Source organism: Carassius carassius, chromosome 7 (genome assembly GCF_963082965.1).
Source record: "Carassius carassius chromosome 7, fCarCar2.1, whole genome shotgun sequence".
Taxonomy (NCBI): Eukaryota; Metazoa; Chordata; class Actinopteri; order Cypriniformes; family Cyprinidae; genus Carassius; species Carassius carassius.
Genome location: NC_081761.1, coordinates 26,351,648 through 26,372,789, shown reverse-complemented (window position 1 = coordinate 26,372,789; position 21,142 = coordinate 26,351,648). Strand labels below are relative to the sequence as shown.

The 21,142-nt window shown below is 41.2% G+C and overlaps 1 protein-coding gene across 6 annotated transcripts in view; it reads right to left on the bottom strand.

Annotated features, from left to right (window-relative positions):
- tenm3 (teneurin transmembrane protein 3) overlaps positions 1 to 21,142 on the bottom strand; it is a 289,016-nt gene that overhangs the window by 205,888 nt on the left and 61,986 nt on the right. For all 6 annotated transcript variants that reach the window (XM_059554325.1, XM_059554320.1, XM_059554321.1 and 3 more), the window contains exons 2-3: positions 6,660 to 6,986; positions 526 to 804 (exon numbers count right to left, since the gene is read on the bottom strand). In XM_059554325.1, coding sequence (XP_059410308.1) covers positions 526 to 804; positions 6,660 to 6,891 — 511 coding nt within the window. In that variant the 5' untranslated portion in view covers positions 6,892 to 6,986. The remainder of the gene's footprint in view (positions 1 to 525; positions 805 to 6,659; positions 6,987 to 21,142) is intronic.

The window sequence follows — 21,142 nt, the reverse complement described above, 5'->3', positions numbered from 1 at the left end:
CACAAAGACAGACCTTTGATTGGGCCATTGGAGGGTCCCCTTAGGGCCGCAGAAGCAGTAGTATGGGTATAAAGAGAAAGAGTGCATGCGGATGTAGTGACTACATTCTACTAGTTATTGACTCTCAGGCCAGTCGTGATAAAAGTCAAAAGAGTGTGATAATGGTAATATTGTGCAAGAGAGATGTGCATAGTAATTGCTTTCATAGGGTCCTCTATGATTGAAAATCCATCTTAAGTTTTGGAATATGATTGCTGATTTCTAGGCAGTTCAAACTGGTTTTTTGAACACCCACAAATTCCCCAAAAACAGCTTGAGCACCTTAAGCTTCACTGGAAGCTTATTTGTTGTTGGTCCAAGACGGATAATGACCATCTCAGAACAGCTAGAATCCAGTAACCATGTTCCAACACAGCTATCAGCTTAAGCTTGATTTTCCAGCATGATTTTTTTTCTTCTTCTGTTCGAGGTAGCTAAGCTAAAAGACTAAAAGGCTGAATGTGGCGCTAGAGTGGCTCCACTCACCGTTCTCGCTGTCTGATTTGTTCTCGTGCTCTGTGTCGGTCAGGGTCAGGGCTGAGTTCGAGCGGCTGGACAAGCAGGAGTTGCGGCCAGATTTCACACCCCTGCCCCAGAGGCGCATGGCACGTTCCGGTGACATCACCCCCTCGTTCTCAGTGTCCACATCTGAGCCTGCGCCAATGGAGTAGCCGCGGTGGGGGAGGCCCATCTCTGCACAGAAGGCCAAGCCACGGCGTGTGGCTGGTTCACATATTCCCAGCTGCCTCAGGTTAAAGTTCTGACCTGCAAAAGAAATGCAACAAACTAATTCAGCCTGTGTCTATATACATGGTCCAATATGAACAATCTACAGGTGCCAAATGTTAATACAAATTGGTACTGGTGAGTACATAAATTAGAGTTATTTAGAAATTGAACTGTGCCGTTTTTAAGTATCACAATGCAATGTTTTAATTGTGAGAGTGAGAGTTATTTTGCTGAAATTTCACATGTAAGCAAAGCAAATTCAAGAAAAAAGAAAACATCAGTGTCTATGCTAAATTTTTTTATCCATACAGTATGTATTGACACACACACACACACACACACACACACACACACACACACACACACACACACACACACACACACATACTTCCATTCAAAAGTTTGGAATAAGAAATATATTATTTACATTTTATTCATTTGTAACAATCCAGTTATTCAGCCAGGAATTATTACAGTGATTCATAATGATATGCTGAAATGTATTTCAAACAAATACTTTAATTTTAAAGGCAAAAATATTTAAAATGTTTCTTCAACACCGAATCGGCATATTAAAATAATTTCTGAAGACTCACGTGACAGTGAAGACTGGAGTAATAGCTGATAAAGATTCAGCTTTGCCAGCACAAGAATTATTTCGTTTATTTAAAATATTACAAATTAAAAAAACAGTTATTTATAATTGTAATGTTACTTCACATGTTTTGTCTGATAAATGTAAATAAATGCAGCAATGGTGAGCATAAGAGACTTCCTTTAAAAACATTAAATAATCTTACTGACCTGACTAAATGGTAGTGGGTGTATATGAAAATGAATAATACATACAAACAAAATTATATAAAAATAAATAATAGCTTTTGCACCCTGTCAGTCTATTCATATTAATCTGTATCACCTATACACAATTGTAATTAAACACAATGCTACAAAGACAACACACACACACACACACACACGCACCTACACACACACACACACACACACACACACGTTTATAATGCAGCAACCGTTTCAAACAAAGACACATTCCACATGCCCTATTTAAGCAGAGGAAACAATCAATCAAAGAGACACTAAAAAGAGCCCATTTAATGTTCTATTTTGAAGTCTGACTGCTGTTTTCTGCGATTATTTCTGTGCACTTATAGTATCAAAAGAATGACAAATAAACTAGAATTCTCTAATTCCCTGGACACTAGAAACTCCTTTCTAACACACAGACGCACACACACACACACACACACACACACACACACACACACACACACACACACACAGCCACAGTCCACCGTAAGTATACGAGCATGAGAAAAGTGTGTTTTATTTTTTCTCACTGGAGGGACTAGGGAAAGCCTAAAAGGGCTCAATATCACTCGCAGGCTGGACGTCATGGTAAGTGGTTCTCATTGTGAGTACGAGTGGTCTCTTTCACGTGTGTGTGTGTGTGTGTGTGTGTGTGTGTGTGTGTGGATGGGGGAAGCTCAGGTATGCTTTGTTGGCCTGTTCTGTGGGGTGGGAAGAGCCCATAGAGTGTTGGTAAAACACAAGCTGACAGGTAAATGGGCCTTGCTGGCATCTGGGGAGCCATTTGGGGAGTGTCAAGCAATGAAAAGATCCACGGCTCCAAAGAAATGGGAAGAGAAAAGAAAAATAAATCTGTAAAATGATACCGCAATCTATCTTTTTTTTATTTGGTCTCTCTTTTTTTTTTTTTTCCATGGGAGATTGTATCAACTGACCCAAAAGCCAGACAGAAAGGAAAGCTTCTGTAAACAACTCACACACACTATACGGAAGGCAAACTAACACCCCATGTGTGGAACAATGAGACTATCAAGTCTCATCAGACAGTCAAATATCCGCAGACTTAGCAGTCTGTTCCCCGAACACACACAATACACTGCACATGTGAGTCCTGATCGGTTTTTGGAACCACAATTATAAACCCAAGTTACCAGAATATCTCTCTCTGCTGAAGGACTATGATGTGTATTCCAGCTCAACTAAGGACAAAAAAGAAAAGGAGGGGGAAAACAGAAATATAAGATAGAAAGAATTTCAACGAGGACAAAAATGTGGGCAAGTAAAATCTCAAAGGAAACAAGACAAACTTAAATTGAGACAAGCGTAGCACTTTCAGATATTAATCTCTACTTCGATGTTTTTATTTAATTTATTTTTTTCAAATGCAGATACAAACGCTGGGCAGTCACTTGACAAATTGTTATCCTGTAGCATCACGCATGTTCCCTGGCAGCCCTAGTTGTGCTAAGTGAGCTTGAAAATGAGCTTGAAAAATATGTTTCACAGTGAGACTGATGATGTTTTCTCTGTGCACCTTCTACATGTATTTTGGAAGGATGCAGATAAATGGCAGCAATTAGCCGTGAGAGGGAACACTGCGGCAACACATCTAAACAGCCTTTTACACGCTCTTTAAAATGTTTTAATGAACTGACTGCAGTCTCTTGGGCTGTGTCTCAAAGTCTCAAACTGAAGGAAAACTGCTACTGAAATGAAGCATTATTTATATCTGTGTCAAGCTGGCAGAGTTAGAATCTTAATTTATATCTGATTTTCTGTAATCAAAACTGTCATATTATTTATTGTAAGACTTAGTTTGCACAATGAAGGTGATAAAAAAACAGCTCTAGCATGCTGCTGTCTTCAGTTGTCTAATCATTAGATAATTTTGTAATTAAAATCAAATTACTCTAGCAGTGTAATGACTGAGCTTGAAGTTTGTGAATAGGTGCCGTTTCAGATAGGCAGAAACACACACACACACACACACACACACACACACACACACACACACACACACACACACACACACACACACACACACACACACACACACACACACATAGACTGTAAAAGAAAAAGTGGTACAGAATAGAAGATATCTTCAGCGTGTTAGCAGTCAGACTGGTACATTTAGCACTTTAAATCTGGACGATGATTTCAGAAATGTCTCCAGGCTGTTAATATCGGACTTCAAAGGTAAGGTGACTACAAAAAAAAAAACCCTACACCTCGAAAGTCATATTAAAATATATATTTGAAAACACATATTAACAAAATGATTAGAAAATACATCTAAGAATTGAATTACATTGTTGATTTAAATATTAATATGTACAATTATTTTGAATTCTTACACTTGCATTCCATAAACAAACAAACAAAATTTATAAAACAACTAACAACCAAATAAATAAATGCAATAAATTAATAAATAAATGTAATAAAATAAAAGGTTACACTTTATTTAAAGGTGCCCTTGTTCCAGTGTAATTATACATTTAAATACTGAGTAATTTTAATTAACTACATGCACTTAACTATATGGTTAGGGTTTGTCTTAGAGTTACCTGCATGTAATTATTCATCATGTATTGTTATTATAATAGTAAGTACATGTAACGTGTAACAAGGGCACTTTAAAATAAAGTATTTCCAAAAAATAAAAATAAATAAATAAAACTAAAATCAAAGTTATATAAATCAATCAATGAAAAAAATAAATAAAAATAAAAACATAAAATAAAAATCATTATATTTATAAAAAGATTATTTTACAGTCCATTAAATCCAATCTTTAAAATGTATCTTCACATTAGACAATGTGAAAGGACTTTCAACTTAGCAGCCACTCGGACTTATAATTCATTTCCTGTCTTTTTGTCTGGATCCAATGATTTCCAAACTCTGTATTCTGTAGAATTAGTCTGTGGAGCAGACTGCATTCCATGGAGGGAGCTTATCTGCCATGGTGATAGGTGTGTGCGGCCCCAAAAACACTGAGGCCTGAAAAACCGCAGTGCCAGAAGAAGAAAAAAAAAACGTCCTCACATTTACTGAGAACCATTTATATTGCGGAAATATATTGGTCTTTAAACGGATCATTTATTTAGTCGTTTGCAAGCAGATCCTCGTAAGTTTTAATGGTTATGACTCTTCAAATGACGCATAGTAACAAATGATTTCAAAATGTTTTTAAATGCATTTAAATGCATCAAAAGATAAACTAAATCAAATCAATTAAATTCGTTTTGATTAACCAAATAAATCATATTTACCCTTTTATATTTATGATATATACCTAATAATGTAAAAAAAAACAAAACTAATAAAGTTTTCACATGTAATTGACTTATTATTTTAATCCACAGAATTTCATGTTAAAACAATCACAGCAAAAAGCTGCATATTTTATTAGCTTGAAGATAAAAAAGGAAAGAAATTAAAAAGAAAAGCATTGATCCCTTGCATTAACAGGAATTAATAAGGGCTATTAACTACAGAAATAATCGGGGTTCCACCGAAGTTCAATTAAAATCATATAAATTCCAAATTACCAATTAGTGTAGATGGAATTGTACAGAATAAGATAATTGAGCAATTACGGCTTTTCTGCTCAAATATTTATGAAGTGTTAATTTGAGTTTGAAAGCAATCAATGAACTGGTAATGACCTTTATGGAACTTTGTAATGGAACTGAACGGCAGCACTTCGCAGCAAGACTACATTATTTCAGATCTCAGTAATTCCAATCTGCCATTGTTGTGTAATGGCTAATTACCAATTTCAGTTCGCCTGCCTGGTCCTTTCTACTCTGCAAATTAATTATCTAGGTAGCGCTGTTTGCAACAGTCTAAAGGCTAAAAATATATCACTTGGGAGGAATTAGTTTCATGACGAACGTGGTTGCGTGCCAAGGTTAGGGCTTGAGACTGGGTTAGGTGACGTCTGCGGCAGGGTGATTATGGCGACAGTGCTGAAGATCGTGTTGAGGCCGAAGTGCAGTCTCTCAAGAGCTCAATGGTGTCTGCACTACATCTGTGAGCGCCTTGCTCTCTCTCTCTCTCTCTCTCTCTCTCTGTGATAGAGTGGGCTACCCTGCATAATGGTTGGAGGCAGGCTGCTCCTTTACCCCCTGCTGTAATCTGGTGTCACTTCCTGTGCTTTCTAAAATAAACACACTCAACAGACAGAGCCTCTAGCACTCCAGTGACTGATAACAGCTAGGCTGACCTTCAGCTTAACACAAAACTTACGTTAAGGGCACACAAACATGTAACGCTAACCTCTATCGCAACACAGACAATCACAACACCTAGGGAGAAAACATTTTACCCAAATCTACATTTGTGCTAAATCCACAGCGAAAAAACTCACCTTTACCAGTGCGTATTTTGATGAAGCCTTACATGCAGAAGAACAAAAAGAAAACAACAAATAACTCAATGGATGCGAGCGAGCTTATAAAAGCGCGGCTGTGCGAATGCTTGCGGACCCTCTGTGCTCGTAATTAGTAATAAAACTGTGGCCGAGTAGGGCACATTGCAAACTTCAGAACAGCGCAATAATGCTGTTTATGTTTTTTATGGTGCCATTCATTATTGCCAATGGGACACATGGGCATATGTTATAAGGGAAACTTCGAATCTGAAAATGAGATGCTGGGTCGAGGGGTTTGGATTGCGCTAATCAGAGGAAATGTTTTATTTCTTCGCTCTGTCGACTAGTCGATAAGTATCAGAGCAAGTTTGTGTGTGTAAATCTGTCTAATCTGTTTTGAATCTGCTTAATATTTCAGTCAAAAGTAAGTAAATGTTTTCTCAGAGAAAGCGTGTGGTCGTGCCAAACCAAACTTAATTTCCTCTTATTATATGTAATTATGGTAGCATATCCCATATATTATTATTTGAATGCGATCCGTCCAAATGCGCATTCTTGTCGTATTTCTAGACATATGTTATTATTCTTTTTTTTGTGCACTTTAAAGCTGTATGACATGTGACTTCCAAACTGGATGAAGTCATAATGGATTTCTGAGGTATGACAGGCGCAGGTGACTCACCTTGGCGGCTGTACTCATCTGCCTCTCGGTGGACCATCTCTTTGACGTGGCCTCCGTAGAGCAGGCGTGAGGAGTCGTGGTCGAAGGCCTTGAGTGTCTCGCTGGAGCTGTAGGACTTCTGGGTGGGCACGCGGCAGTCCTCGCTGTCGCCGGATGAGCCCGTGTAGCGGCGCTCTTTCTCTCTCCTGCTCTTGGTCAGTGAGCAGTACGGCCTGCGTTCTTTCACATCCATCCTGCCCGCATGACGCGGTGAAACGCAACGTGGCAACCAATTAGAGCGCTCGCTCACCTCAGGCTCCGCCCGAACGTGTGCTTACTGTTGTCTACCTGGAGAGCAAAAGAAGGGGCACATAGGGATTGGAAGAGAGAGGGAGGGAGAAATGGAGAGAAAGAATTAAAAAAAGTATAAACTAGCGGTCACACAGCACTAAGCTGTACCCTTAATCTTCCCAGGATTCACAAATCCTTTCCACCTTCTGGACTGTCAGGAGACGGCATGAGGACAGCGTCTTTCGTCAGACAGCGTGAGAGAATGTTTCCCTCAGTCTGAGTTTTTTCACAACATCACTTCCTGGAGATATTAAATGTAATGTATTGCAATGTTTCCTATACAATGTTTATGTGTATATTTCATTCGTCTAGTTACAATGAAATTTATAACATTGTTTTAATTTTATTTATTTATTTATTTATTTATTTATTTATGTATGCATGTATGTGAACATGTACAAGATTAAAAAACAAAGAAATAAATAGTCTCTTATTTTCACTTATTCTCTCTTAAAAATACAGCAAAAACATTGATACTGTCAAATGTTTTTTTCAATTTACAATTATTATTATTATTATTATTATTATTAATAAATATATTACAATTAATCAAACATTCCTGTAACTTTCAGCACTGATTACTCTAGTTTTCAGTATCTCATGATCCATGAAACACGTCTAAAACATTTTTATTATTATTTTTTTTTTCCTTCTGGATTCTTTGAAGGATAAAATTGCAAATGAACAGCATGTAAATATAAATGCCTTTATTGTAACTTGTTATGAATTTGAAGGTTTCAATAAAAGTTTGAAAAAAAAACATACAAACATACAAACTGAGAACTTTAGTTATCAATGTCTGATAATGATGTTATCGGTTTGAGCCTTAAAAACATTGATATATATATATATATATATATATATATATATATATATATATATATATATATATATATATATATATATATAGCATATAATTGTCTTCGTATAATTGTAGCCAACAAAGGAAATATGATAGGTGTTCTGTGCATTTACATTGCATTAATTTGTGAAACAGTCTTTTAAGATCTCATAAAATATAATTTATTTTGCAATAGCGCCTCGGCTGAATATCGGTTCCTGAAATACTGCAATAAAATCTTTGTGAATGTGAATAAGCTTAGAGCCGAGTGTGTGTAGTCCACATCTACTGTACAGTGTGCAAGTCTGTGTGTGTGTGGTTTGTTTTGGGAGTTGATAAGCTTAAGAGTAGTGCTGAGAGGTCAGAACGGGACACTTGGGGGAGGGTGGGGGTAGGGGTGGTGCCGGTTAATTGATGACCGCTCTTTGTCGGCCTGTAATACGCCAAGAGTTACTGATAACAACGATACAGCCATTAGAAGACCAAAATAAAACACCGGATCAGTACATCCAAAGCGGAAGGGACTGAGAGGGAAAAAAAAAAACACACACAAAAAAAACCACCAACAACCTTTCATTAAACCCTGCCAGCAAGAATTAATAAAATCTACCTAAAACATCCTGGGAATCGATGAAGAAAAAAAATGAAGAAACCGACAGAAGAAAAAGAAAAAAAAAACACATTAATGGGATATGGTGGAGTAATAAATGATGGTGAGGGCCCTGGGGTGCGTTTCAAATGTTTATTAGTCCAAAACCCTCTGCTTCTAATTCTGGGTCCAGATAATCGCTGTACTTTAATTTCTTTCTTGGCTGGCGCTCTTTTGGAGCCCTCCCAACATGCATGCTTTGCTTTTCATGCTCAAACATATTTTTTCGCCCCTCCTCTTTCTTCCACTCTTCTCTCTGAGGCAGTGCTCTTGATTTTTTGTATGCGGTGCGCATAGATGATTTAAAAAAATGTTCCCTATATGGACGTGTTAGAGGACAGGAGATCCAAGGGCCCTGAGACTGAGGTGTTTGGATGTTTAACTAGACAAAGAGGTTTACTGGTCACTTCCACATGTGACATTAATGTGTCAATTAGTAGAGACAGAAAGAAAGAGACGGTTGAAAGGCAGAATAGAGGGGTAATAGTGATGTCTCTTATGTGAGAAGGAGTGTTTGAGTGTGTGTGAGTGCTCTGTTGCTGACTGAAATGGCAGACAGTGTTCTGAGGTGCTTCCATCGCAGAGCACTTCTCTTATTGGTTTGTACAGAAAGTGGGAGTTAACATCTTTGATCTGGCATTAATGTTGTATAAGTTGACTTTTTTCACATTTTCAGCAGTTATATGCTTCTGTTATGTGCCTGCAGATTTCATGTGAGCCTGAATTCACAAATAAAAGCATCTGTAGACACACACACACGATCTTGCTCTTCAGAGCAGAGACAAAGACTTTGGCTTGTCAGGCCCATATGCTGATGTCACTGCAGTATGAATTACATTGTTACCAGAAGTTCCACTTTTTATTGACCATTTATCTTCTCACCACCATTATAGCCAACAAACTTTTCAGAGATATTTATTAGAGCCTTTGGCACCTACTGTGGGAATATATAAAATTATTCATTGTGCTGTTAAATATAGAATCAAACTTAGGAAAAAAAGGAAAGTAAAGTAAAACACTATGAACAAAATGATAAAAGACCAAATATATATTTTCTTATCAGCTGACTTAACAAAGAACATTTTTTGTCTATGATGAATATGTGTGCCATAATTATCTGATTCCTCTCTGTCCTCATAAATGAATTAGGAGCAGCTGATCAACTGCATTATTGGTAATTAAATTCTTAATTAAAAAATTCTGCGGTTCAATGACTAGCACAAATCCTAAAATAGAAAAACACTGACATCACTAATATGGCAAACTGTTACAAGAGGTTTGTTGAGGTAATTTGATTATTGTATTGGCATGGGAGTCTGAGGGAAGAAAAAAACCTGAAGGATCGTTTACGTTTGCAGTCAGAGTGAATATGTTAAATTATCAATGAGGATATATTAGTATGTCATGCTCCAATGCACGTATCAGCAGTGAAGTCCTGCACAAATCTGCCAGTATTAATTCATATAAAAAATAATCATAAATTAAAGAGTCAACGGACAGTCCAAATTATTACAATGTAATTTATATAGAACAAAAGGATGGACTCTAATAAATTAAATAAGCAGTAGTTACATCATACATACATGGATGTCTAACACAGTGATGTTACTGTGGGGCAAAATTGATTTATGATAAAAAGCATTAATGATGGCTCACAGAAAAATCTGAAGAATCCACAGTCCTGTTTTGTATGTTAATATATAAAATCCTCCTCCACAAACAACGACAGCTACAACTGATGTGTCTCCTTTAATTTGCACCCTTAATCTCTATGATTATTTAAACAAACACTGTGCGACAGTCCACAACTTACTCTGCAACAGTTTTAAACATGCACCAGACTGTGAATCCCTTGCCTAAGAAACAGCCCTAATCAGTGTGCATATGTTTTTGTGTGTTTGTAGAATGAGTCACTCAGTGTTGAAAGAGTACGTGTGTTTTGTGTCTGTGTGTATGTGTGTGTGTGCTTGTCCGTGAGAGCGGATGCAGAAATCAAGTCAAGCGGAAAAGTAACTCTTGGCTCAACAGGGGGGATTTCGACTTGAACCTGTTACAACCGACGATGAATTTGCAGTGTTTTCACATGCGCAAATGTGTGCATTTGTGCTTCTGTATGTTTGCACATGTCCCTGCTGGCTTCATAGGTGACCTCAGTCAGTGCCAGGTGACCCGTGTGTCTGTCCGTGTGTGTGTTTCTGTGTGTGTCATGCATGTGACCAGAGAGAGTGTGAGGAGGAGGACGCGACACACCAGTATCACAAAAATATAGTGAGAATAATTGTAACACATAGCATATTGGCTGTAGTAACAGAAATTCAGCCTTACATTTTTTTTTTATTATTATTTTTTTTTTATTAAGGGTATTACCTATTTTCATAAAAAAGAAATAGAAAACATATACACTATCAGACAAAAGTTTTTAAACAGTGAGATTTGAAAAGTTTTTTTTGTGCTCACCAGAGCATCATGCATTTATTCATATTTACATTACATTTAGTCATTTTGCAGACGCTTTTATACAAAGCAACTTATAATTTGGGGAATACATAAAGCAATTCTTCTAAAAGAGGAAAAACAGACACAGGAAGTGCTCATAATACCAAGTTTCAGGAGTTTGTTCAAATAAGTACAAGCTAGAATAGAAACTATAAGTTATTCTAAATTTGATTTAGAATACATTTGTATATGGCAAAGTAACAGTTTGTTGCTCAAAAAACAAAAAACAAAAAAATTTATATACTGTACTGACTCCAAGCTTTTGAACGGTATAGTGTATAATGTTATAAAATCTTTTTATTTCAGATAAAAAATTGCAGATAAATCTTTAGATCTTTCTATTCATCAAATAATATTTTGGATCATATAAATGCAGGCTTTGTGAGCAGAAGAGAGTTCTTTAAAACTAAGATTAAAAATCTTACTGTTGAAAAACCTTTGAATGTTATAGATTGCTGTTTTCTCTTTGTCAAATCAGAATGATTAAATGAATTAATACACACACACACACACACACACACACACACACACACACAAACACACACTCTCTCTCCACCTTCAATACCGCGACTTAGGTGCCCTTGAGCAAGGCATCGAACCCCCAACTGCTCCCCGGGCGCCGCAGCATAAATGGCTGCCCACTGCTCCGGGTGTGTGCTCACAGTGTGTGTGTGTGTTCACTGCTCTGTGTGTGTGCATTTCGGATGGGTTAAATGCAGAGCACAAATTCTGAGTATGGGTCACCATACTTGGCTGAATGTCACTTCACTTTCACTTTCACACACACACACACACACACACAAACACACACACACAAATAAATACATAAAGATCCTTTGCTGTTTGAGCTAAGGAAACCAAAACTTGAAAAACTGTGGCTTTTGCACAACTTTAATTTTGAAAATGTCCTTTTCTTCTGTCTCAATGCACAGGTTAATATCCTTATCACAACAGCCAGAAAGAGAGAATGGAAAATAGAGAAATGATCAGCTAGAAAGCCAGCTAAATTACCGGCTGAGCACACTTGACGATGACTTCATTCAGAAGGTTAAAAAGCAACTGAAATGAACTGGAGAAAAATATATATATTCCTTTTCCGTAACACTGCCAGAACTCCCATCATTCTTAACAGCTTGGAAACATCAGCTGGGCATTTCCACTTTATGAGAATTTCTTCTCTCCATTTTTCTTCTTATTTTGGCCAATGGGAGGGTTGCAGGTTTATGTTTTGCCAGCTTGTAAGATATGAAAGCTCAAAAAGAGAAGAAACACAAGCCAGACCGGCACAACTGTATCCAATATAAAACTTGAGGGTTCAGTATGAAAGAAAAGTGAGGAAGTGAGTGAAAGAAAAGAGAGAGAGATAAAGGGAAGGAGCCCTGTAAATTGGGATCAAAGGAAAGAAAAACTTTAGTGTTAGCTGCTGTCGAGATCTTTTGTTTCTCCCACAAATGCCATCATCAAAAAAGCAGCTTTTCCCTCCTGCCGTTAATCTTTTCTATGACTATTTGAATCAGTTAGATGAAAGGAGTGTGGAATTAAAGAAGAAGAAAGGGAGGAACGGACAGGAGACACTAAAAGAGGGAATGAATCAGGTTTGGAATGGAAGTGACCCACTTTCCAATAGCAAGGGATTACCTTCCTAAACACTACTGCTCTTTTTCTTTTTGTCTTGTTCATTCTTTCCTATTCCAAGACTCCTCTGGTGAGGAATTGTGTTGGGCTGAACTGAACACGACTAAAACTGCTAACTCGACCTCAGTCTCAAGGAAAAAGATTTCTCTTTCTTCGACTCTTTCTTCACAGACTATAACTGCAACTAATGAAAAAGGTTGAGACACAAAGACCTAGAATGTGAAGTTATGTTCACAATTTCTATTATCTCCAGCAGCTGATTAAAAGTATGAAAAAATAACAGTGAAATATATTAATAAGGTCAGAGCCGCGATGGACATTCAGCATAGGTCTGGCTTTTGTGTTACTTACATTATTTTTAGAATTGCAAGTTGCTTTGGTCAAAATAACTATGAAGATAAACGTAAATTAAATGTTATTTTATTAAAGTTATATTATGTTATTATTATGCAAGAGTTGACTATAGTTAAGTAATATCAACTGAACAAGTCTACTTTTGTTCTGAAACTCAACATTATTGTGAGTGGGATACTAAATACATCAGTTAAATAATCAGCAACTTACATTTTGGATAATATTCCCAGTTATTAACACAAAGGAACAGCACTGGTGTTTCGATAAACACAGTGGACCTGTCACAATACCCACACTTCCGGTCTTGGAACAGTATTTGAGGCTAAGTGTAACATGTTTAGGAACTTATGTGCCCCAAAATTGTGAGATTTTTTTTTTTTTTTTTTTTTTTTTTTTTTTTACATTTTATTCAAGTGTTGATATGATTAATTAGATATGATGGTTAATTTGGGAGCAAATGAAATGTGTTGCACATTGTAATGGTGATGAGTATATATGTATTTTAGTAAGACATTTGCATTCGTTTTTTTAACAAGATTAGAAGCACCACAATTATTAAATTGTATTATCTGTTGCATGCACTGTATTTTTCCTTTTCTTTTTGAAGATGTAAAACAACAATTTTTGAGAATGTTTTACAATTAAATACAATTTAAGTTTTTCTAGTTAAATATTTCCTATTTAATCAAATTTGTTACTTGCTGTTTCTTTGTAAAGGTTTGTGAAATTTACCAGCAATTTCTGAGTGAATTTTTTTTTTCCCCACAACTTTTTTTTCTTAGTGCTGATACTACTGAACACACACTTAGAAGTTTCATTTAAAGTACAAATAGTGTAACTAAAGCTCTGTAAAAATGTACTTAACACACTCCAAGTGTGTCCCATCAGGTTAAGTGCGATACACAATCCACACCCACTTAAACACTTGAGCCAAATACGGTGTATATGTCATATACGTAGATAAGTGCAAATAGCACAAGTGTGGGTATTAAGATAGGCCTGGGCATTTGTTTAGTTCCTTAACGGACTTTGGACTAAACACTATTTTTGAATGAATCATTTAAATGTACAATTCATTGATTCACTAATGAAGTCAGACATCTGCAGAAAAACACTATGTAACCTGCAGAAAAATCTGCAGAAACTTGGTGCTTTACCATGTTCATCAGCCATTTTGAATTTGTATTTCACACACAGACACACACACATACACACATGCATGAAAAAAAATGAAACGAGGCAGTCACAAAGAATAATAATGATCAAGGGTAAAAAGTCACTCATTCACATCTTGGTTGATTAAAATGGCTTTTTAAAGATGGATATAATGCATCAAAGGGTCAACAACAGAGCCCAGAGAATGTTACCCTAACATGGAGGGAGAGAGCAAAGTATTTAGAGAGACGGGTGTGTTAGTGTGTGTATAGTTGTAATAATTATCTCCATCAGCAAAGTGGTTTAACTGTGGGAGCAAGACATTCAGGCCACATGCTAATAATCTGCGATCTGTTAAGAGACAGACTCAACAGCTTGAGCTCATCAGACACACTCCCACTGAAAAGTTGGAAAGAAACACAGAAAGGAAGGGTGCGAAAGACAGAGGGCGCGAAAGTGAGAGAGAGAGAGAAAGAGCGCAATAGCGTTTTTCACCCAGCAGAACACCCAGACACTGACAGTGAGGGCTGGTAAAATTGGAAACAGAGGAGCTATCGATGTGAGAAAAAAGGAAATGTATCAAGGTAGGTGGGGTGGGGGGATTTTTACAGGGGTTGACCGAGGGTCCTTATGGAATAGGAGGGTTCGAAGAGGCTGAACATGGTGTGAAATTGAAACGTTTGGACGATGTTGCAGCCGAGCGGCCGCATCGCCAGCGCTACATAATCACCGGAACTGTGACCATATGGAGGTGAGCCGGTCGAAGAAAAAGTAGCCAGACTTCATTTCCAGCCGGCCGGAATGAAAGCTCTGCCCACTGAAGAACGGTCAGAGATAATATGTGTAGGCCTGGTGGTATCAAAGCAGGATTTGCCAGAACCTCTCAACACGGCGCAACTTTTCCTTCTCGATTGTTTTGCCGTCGCCTCTGCCTGGAAGTACGAAAGGCATCATTAAAATGTTTCAGTTCAAATGATTGTCACTCTGCGATTTCAGAAACATTAAAAAGCGCGCCACAGCACCCCTGTCTAGCGCTCCATGCTAAATGTGCAAGAATGACAGGAAGTTCAGGCCCATCTCTTTCCCTGAGAGAGAAGAAATGCAGAGGGATGAAAGACTGTTTAGGCAGTGTGTGTGTGTGTGAGTATGTGGGAGGAAAAATAGAAAAGAATGAAGAGGGATGAGTGCGAGATGGAGAGAAAATGAAATAGAGAACCAGTCTGTTAAACATCACTGATCACCCAATATAAACGACATCATTCCTCTCAACAAATCGCACCCAAATGCTTTCAGCTGGAAGTGTTTACCCTCTCCCCCGTATATATGTCTCTCTGTTCTCTGTGATTTATGCTGCCGTGTGGTGATTGGCTGTAAGTTTGAGCTGCCACGGTCAACAGGAAGCCACCCAGTTTCAAATTGGAATAAGCCCGTTCTCTAAACTTCGTCATTAGAAGTTCTAATTACGAACAGCCTTCAGTTAGACCACCGCTGATACATTTAAACACACACACCTGGACGGAAAAACTGCAACACGTCTGAATGTTAAAAACTCAATAAACGTGTCTAACCTCGAAACATTAGAATAGCTAAAGATGTGTAAAAACAACAACAACAAAAAACAGGTAGCTCAGTGCGAGATTGTGTTGCTTTAACCTTGGTTGCCAGTGGTTACCATTTATGCCGATGGTTTGGAATCTGCCAGATATTTTTTCACTTGACTGAATCTTTTACATTAAACTAATGTATCTATGTGAATGTCTATGACATGTTAGTCAGAAGACGTGTGAATATAGGACAGCGGTGCTGAGTGCTAGCAGAAACTTGAGGCGGTGGCACAGGCCTCTAATAAATTAGCCCCGCTTCTCTTAATCTATGTCGGGTGTTTCAAGTGGGGCCCAGTTGTTTCCAGATGGCAGAGTTGTGTGTGTGTGTGTGTGTAAATGGCGGTCAGTGGGTTTTAGTGAGGTTAGAGGGTGAGGATCTGATGGCAGCTGCACAAGAAACAAAAAAAATGGCGTGACATTGATGGCTAATTCAGATGAAGATGAAACTGATCCATTTACAACAACATACAGCTGCGCAGTCACAGGCTCAATAACTGTTCACACCGTCACACTAAGAGCACAAAACACAGTCTGGAAAAGAGAGGGGGTGAGATAGCAAGGCTATACTCATAAATTCCAGATATTATTATACAGACAATTTATCCTTAGTATAAATGGCATGTTACTTATAATTATGCAGTACTTTGTGTGAATGACTATTGCTCTTTTATTTGCTATGCCTAAAAATAGTTTTGTCATTTTCTGTCTAATGAAGACATTCGGTTTTTCTTTGTGTTATATCAATTGAGTTTTATATTTCTTTATTTTTCACATAATCTAATTTAATCATTGGAAAGGTTAAACATCCTACATTTAGTCTGAAATCATATTCACAGAAGGCATTTACATTTCATTTACAGGGATAATTCACCCCAGAATAAAACGTACTCGGTTACTAAACGTGACCTCGGTTCTCTCTAGAAGAGCGAACGAGTACTGCGTCTTAGCTAAGACGCTACGGGAAAAGTCTCTTTTCACGAAATACTGAAGCAAAAAATTATCCTTAATTTTGTATTTTTGTAAAGCGCATTTGCAGCAGTACACAGCCATAGGCGAGACGGCTCGTTCGCTCATTGGCTTGTTCTGCGGCAACTGCACAGCCTATCGCGCCCTTCTTGCCACTTCCCGCCGAAACGGGTGTGGCCCAACCTATAAAAGGAGCTCGAAAAGGCTGACTCACCTGATTTATTTCATCGCCGAAGCGAACCAGAGTGAATCGTGCGCACGGCAGAGAACGCAGTACTCGTTCGCTCTTCTAGAGAGAACCGAGGTTACGTTTAGTAACCGAGTACGTTCTCTTACGAGAGCTCTCTCGTACTGCGTCTTAGCTAAGACGCTACGGGAACCCAATGTAAAACGCCGTGCGCGCAGGGATCACACACCAATAAACCTGAAGCAACGCCCAGGATTTACAGTGCACAGTCACCTGAGGGACTCACAGAGAGTCCAGGACAGAAAAGGGAAAAAGCCCTCCGTCCCATATCTAGCAGCATCAGTAGATGCGGCAATATGACGTCACACAGCCGAGGCAAGGCCTGACCAATGTGGCAATGCGGGTCTTACGCAATACTGCCCATATAACAGTCGGCAGCGCATAGCGCTCGTGAACTCAGAATTCCCCTCAGGGCCCTGATTCGCCTATACCGACAGCAGCCTTGCTTGCAAGGCGGGAACCTCCAGGTTATAGAACCTGATAAATGTAGACGGCGAGGCCCAACCTGCCGCCATACATATATCCTGCAAGGAGATCCCAGTAGACCACGCCCACGACGAGGCGATGCCTCTTGTGGAGTGTGCTCTGACGCCCAACGGGCACTGAAGGCCCCTGGAAGCGTAAGCTAACGCTATGGCGTCAACTATCCATCTGGATAGAGTCTGTCTCGAAACAGCCATTCCCTTGGAACGCCCACCGAACGAGAAAAATAGCTGCTCCGTCTGCCGAAAGGCAGCAGAGCGAGACACATAAGCTCTTAAAACCCTGACAGGGCAAAGAAGACTCGAGTCTCCATCCTCCCCTGACACCGGCAGGGCAGACAGGGCTATAACCTGAGCCCGAAACGGTGTGTTGAGGGATTTCGGCACATAACCGTGCCTAGGTTTGAGTATGACTCTTGAGTCATTGGGCCCAAACTCCAAGCACGACTGGCTCACCGAGAGCGCGTGCAAATCACCCACACGCTTCACAGAAGCGAGAGCCAACAAGAATACTGTCTTGAACGACAGATGCTGAAGGCTAATCGATTGGATAGGCTTGAAAGGGGGACCTTTCAAGGCCTCCAAAACCGCCGCGAGGTCCCACATAGGGACTGACGGAGGTCTGGGAGGATTCAGCCTCCTAGCTCCTCTGAGGAACCGGATGACTAAATCATTCCTTCCTATTGACTGACCGGACGCCGTTTCAGAAAACGCCGCGATGGCAGCCACATAAACTTTGAGCGTGGATGGGGCTCTGCCCTTATCCAACAGCTCCTGAAGGAAGGAGAGGACCTCCGTCACCTCACAACTAAGGGGTGAATAACCTCGAGCTGTGCACCAGCTGGAGAACACCGACCACTTTGAGGCATACAGACATTGTGTCGACAGAGCTCTAGCCTGAGTGATGGTATTTAGCACTCCCACTGCGAGATCAGCGGGTAACCATTGAGTGCCCATACATAGAGGGACCACAACTCCGGTTGAGGGTGCCAAATCGAGCCCCTGGCCTGCGAGAGGAGGTCTCTCCTCAACGGTACCGGCCACGGGGCGACATTTGCTAACTGCATCAAATCTGGGAACCATGGTTGGTTCTTCCAAAGAGGTGCTACAAGCAGTATTGAACATCTCGTTTCTCTCACCCGTTCTATCACCTGCGGAAGGAGGGAGACGGTAGGGAACGCATAAAGCGGGCAGCACGGCCATCTCCGTGACAGCGCGCTTTCGTTCTTGGAAAAGAACGCGGGGCAGTGAGCGTTTTCGTGGGACGCAAAGAGGTCCACCTCCGCCATGCCAAATCTCTCCCACAACAGCCGGACTGTTTGCGGGTGTAGAGACCATTCGCCCGTAGGAACATTGCCTCTGGACAGCCTGTCTGGACCCAGATTCTGCAGTCCAGGCACATGCACTGCTCTCAGCGAGCACACGTTGCGCTGAGCCCAAATCAGGAGGCGTTCCGTCAGCCTGCACAGGTTTCGGGACCCGAGACCGACCTGGCGATTTATGTAGGAAACCACGGACATGTTGTCCGAACGGACTATGACGTGGTGATCCTTGATATGGGGACAAAAGCGCGTCAGCGCATTCTCCACTGCCAGCATTTCCAGGCAGTTGATATGATGGAGCTTTTCCCGTTCTGACCATAGGCCAAAGGACGGTCTGCCTTCGAGCAGCGCTCCCCATCCTGAAGTGGAGGCGTCCGTCGACACTATTTTCACACTCGGGGAAGTCCCCAGGCTTACACCTGATCGGTACAAGCCGTTCGCTGTCCAAGGTGCTAGAGCCGCAACACAGCTCTGATCGTCCTTGAAAAGCAGCCGGCCAGACGCCCACGCTCTGCGCGGCACCCGAGCCTTCAGCCAGAACTGCAGGGGGCGCATGCGGAGCAGGCCCAGCCGCAGAACCGGAGATGCTGAGGCCATGAAACCCAGCATCTTTTGACAGTGTTTGAGCGACACAGTCGCGCCACAGCGGAAAGAACTCGCTGCACGCTGAATGCCCATCGCGCGCTGTGGTGACAGCCGCGCCGTCATGGAACACGAGTTCAGAACTATACCCAGAAACAGGATCGTCTGACTGGGGTTCAGCGAACTCTTCACCCAATTGACACTGAGGCCGAGCTTCTCGAGGTGATCGAGTAAAACGGCTCTGTGGTCTATGAGCTCCGCTCATGATCGGGCCAGAACCAGCCAGTCGTCCAAATAATTCAGCACTCGTGTGCCTCTGAGTCTAAGAGGAGCGAGCGCTGCATCCATGCACCTCGTAAACGTACGAGGAGCTACGGACAAGCCGAATGGCAGGACTGCAAACTGGTATGCCTGGCCCTTGAAGGCGAATCTCAAATATCGCCTGTGGTTTGACGCTATCTGTATTTGAAAATACGCGTCCTTCAGATCTATTGACATGAACCAGTCCCCTCTGCGAATCTGCGCGAGGAGCTTCCTGGTCGTGAGCATTTTGAAACTGCGTTTCATCAATGCCTGTTCAGCTGTCTTAGATCCAGTATGGGCCGGAGACCCCCGTCTCTCTTGGGCACCAGAAAGTATCTGCTGTACAGCCCCCCCTCGCTTTGAGACACAGGCTCTACAGCCCCTTTGCTCAACAGTTTTGATATTTCGGCCCGAAGTATGTGTGCTACTTCTGTTTTGACCGTAGTTTCGACGCGCGCTGAAAAGCACGGTGGGCGTCGAGAAAACTGTAGCGAGTAGCCTCTCTTTATAATGCCTAGCACCCAATCCGAAACCCCTGGAAGCACTGACCATGCATCTGCATGAATGGCTAAGGGCTGGATGCGAATCGCGCTCTGTTGACTGGGCAACGGCGGCGCTCGAGTGTGCTGCGCATCTGAGGCGGGGAGCGCGCTGATCACAGCGGGCAGATCGCTCTTCCTCGACCCCGTTCCGGTGCTTAACCGACTGGAGGGAGGCTGAGCGGGTCCCGTGGGACTCGATATATCTGCGAGTAACCGTGGGCTGCATGTGTGCACTTTTACCACTTTCAACTCGCTGTCTGCCTGTGCAGAATGTACGTGCACGGGCCTCGTTTTTACAGAAGCCCCGCGGCGTATGTGACATAGTGTGTGTGGGCACTGGGAAGTGGGCACGTTTACTATGCGGCGCGCTCGACCGATCTGTGTCGATTTTATGTGCGCTAGCCCTGTGTGCAGGGCTGTGCTTACATGTGGAGATGGGCACTGGGTAGTGGGCATCGTCACTGCATTTATAGCACCATCGGCCGTGGCCGGACGAGCATGCACGGGTTTCGTTTTTACAGAAACCACATGACGCGTGTGACATAGTAATTGTGGGCACTGAGGGGTGGGCACGTTTACTATGCAGTGTGCGCGACCGACTTGAGTCGACATTATGGGCGCAGGCCCTGTGTGCAGGGCTGTGCTTACATGTGGAGATGGGCACTGAGGAGTGGGCATCGTCACTACATTTATAGCACCATCGGCCGTGGCCGGACGAACGTGCACGGGTTTCGTTTTTACAGAAACCACATGACGCGTGTGACATAGTGATTGTGGGCACTGAGGAGTGGGCACGTCTACTATGTAGTGCGCGTGATCGACTTGAGTCGCTTTTATAGGCGCGAGCCCTGTGTGAAGGGCTGTGCTTATATGCGGAGATGGGCACTGAGCAGTGGGCATCGTCACTACATTTATAGCACCATCGGCCGTGGCCGGGACACCAGAAATTACACCTTTTTCGGGAAATATCTGGGT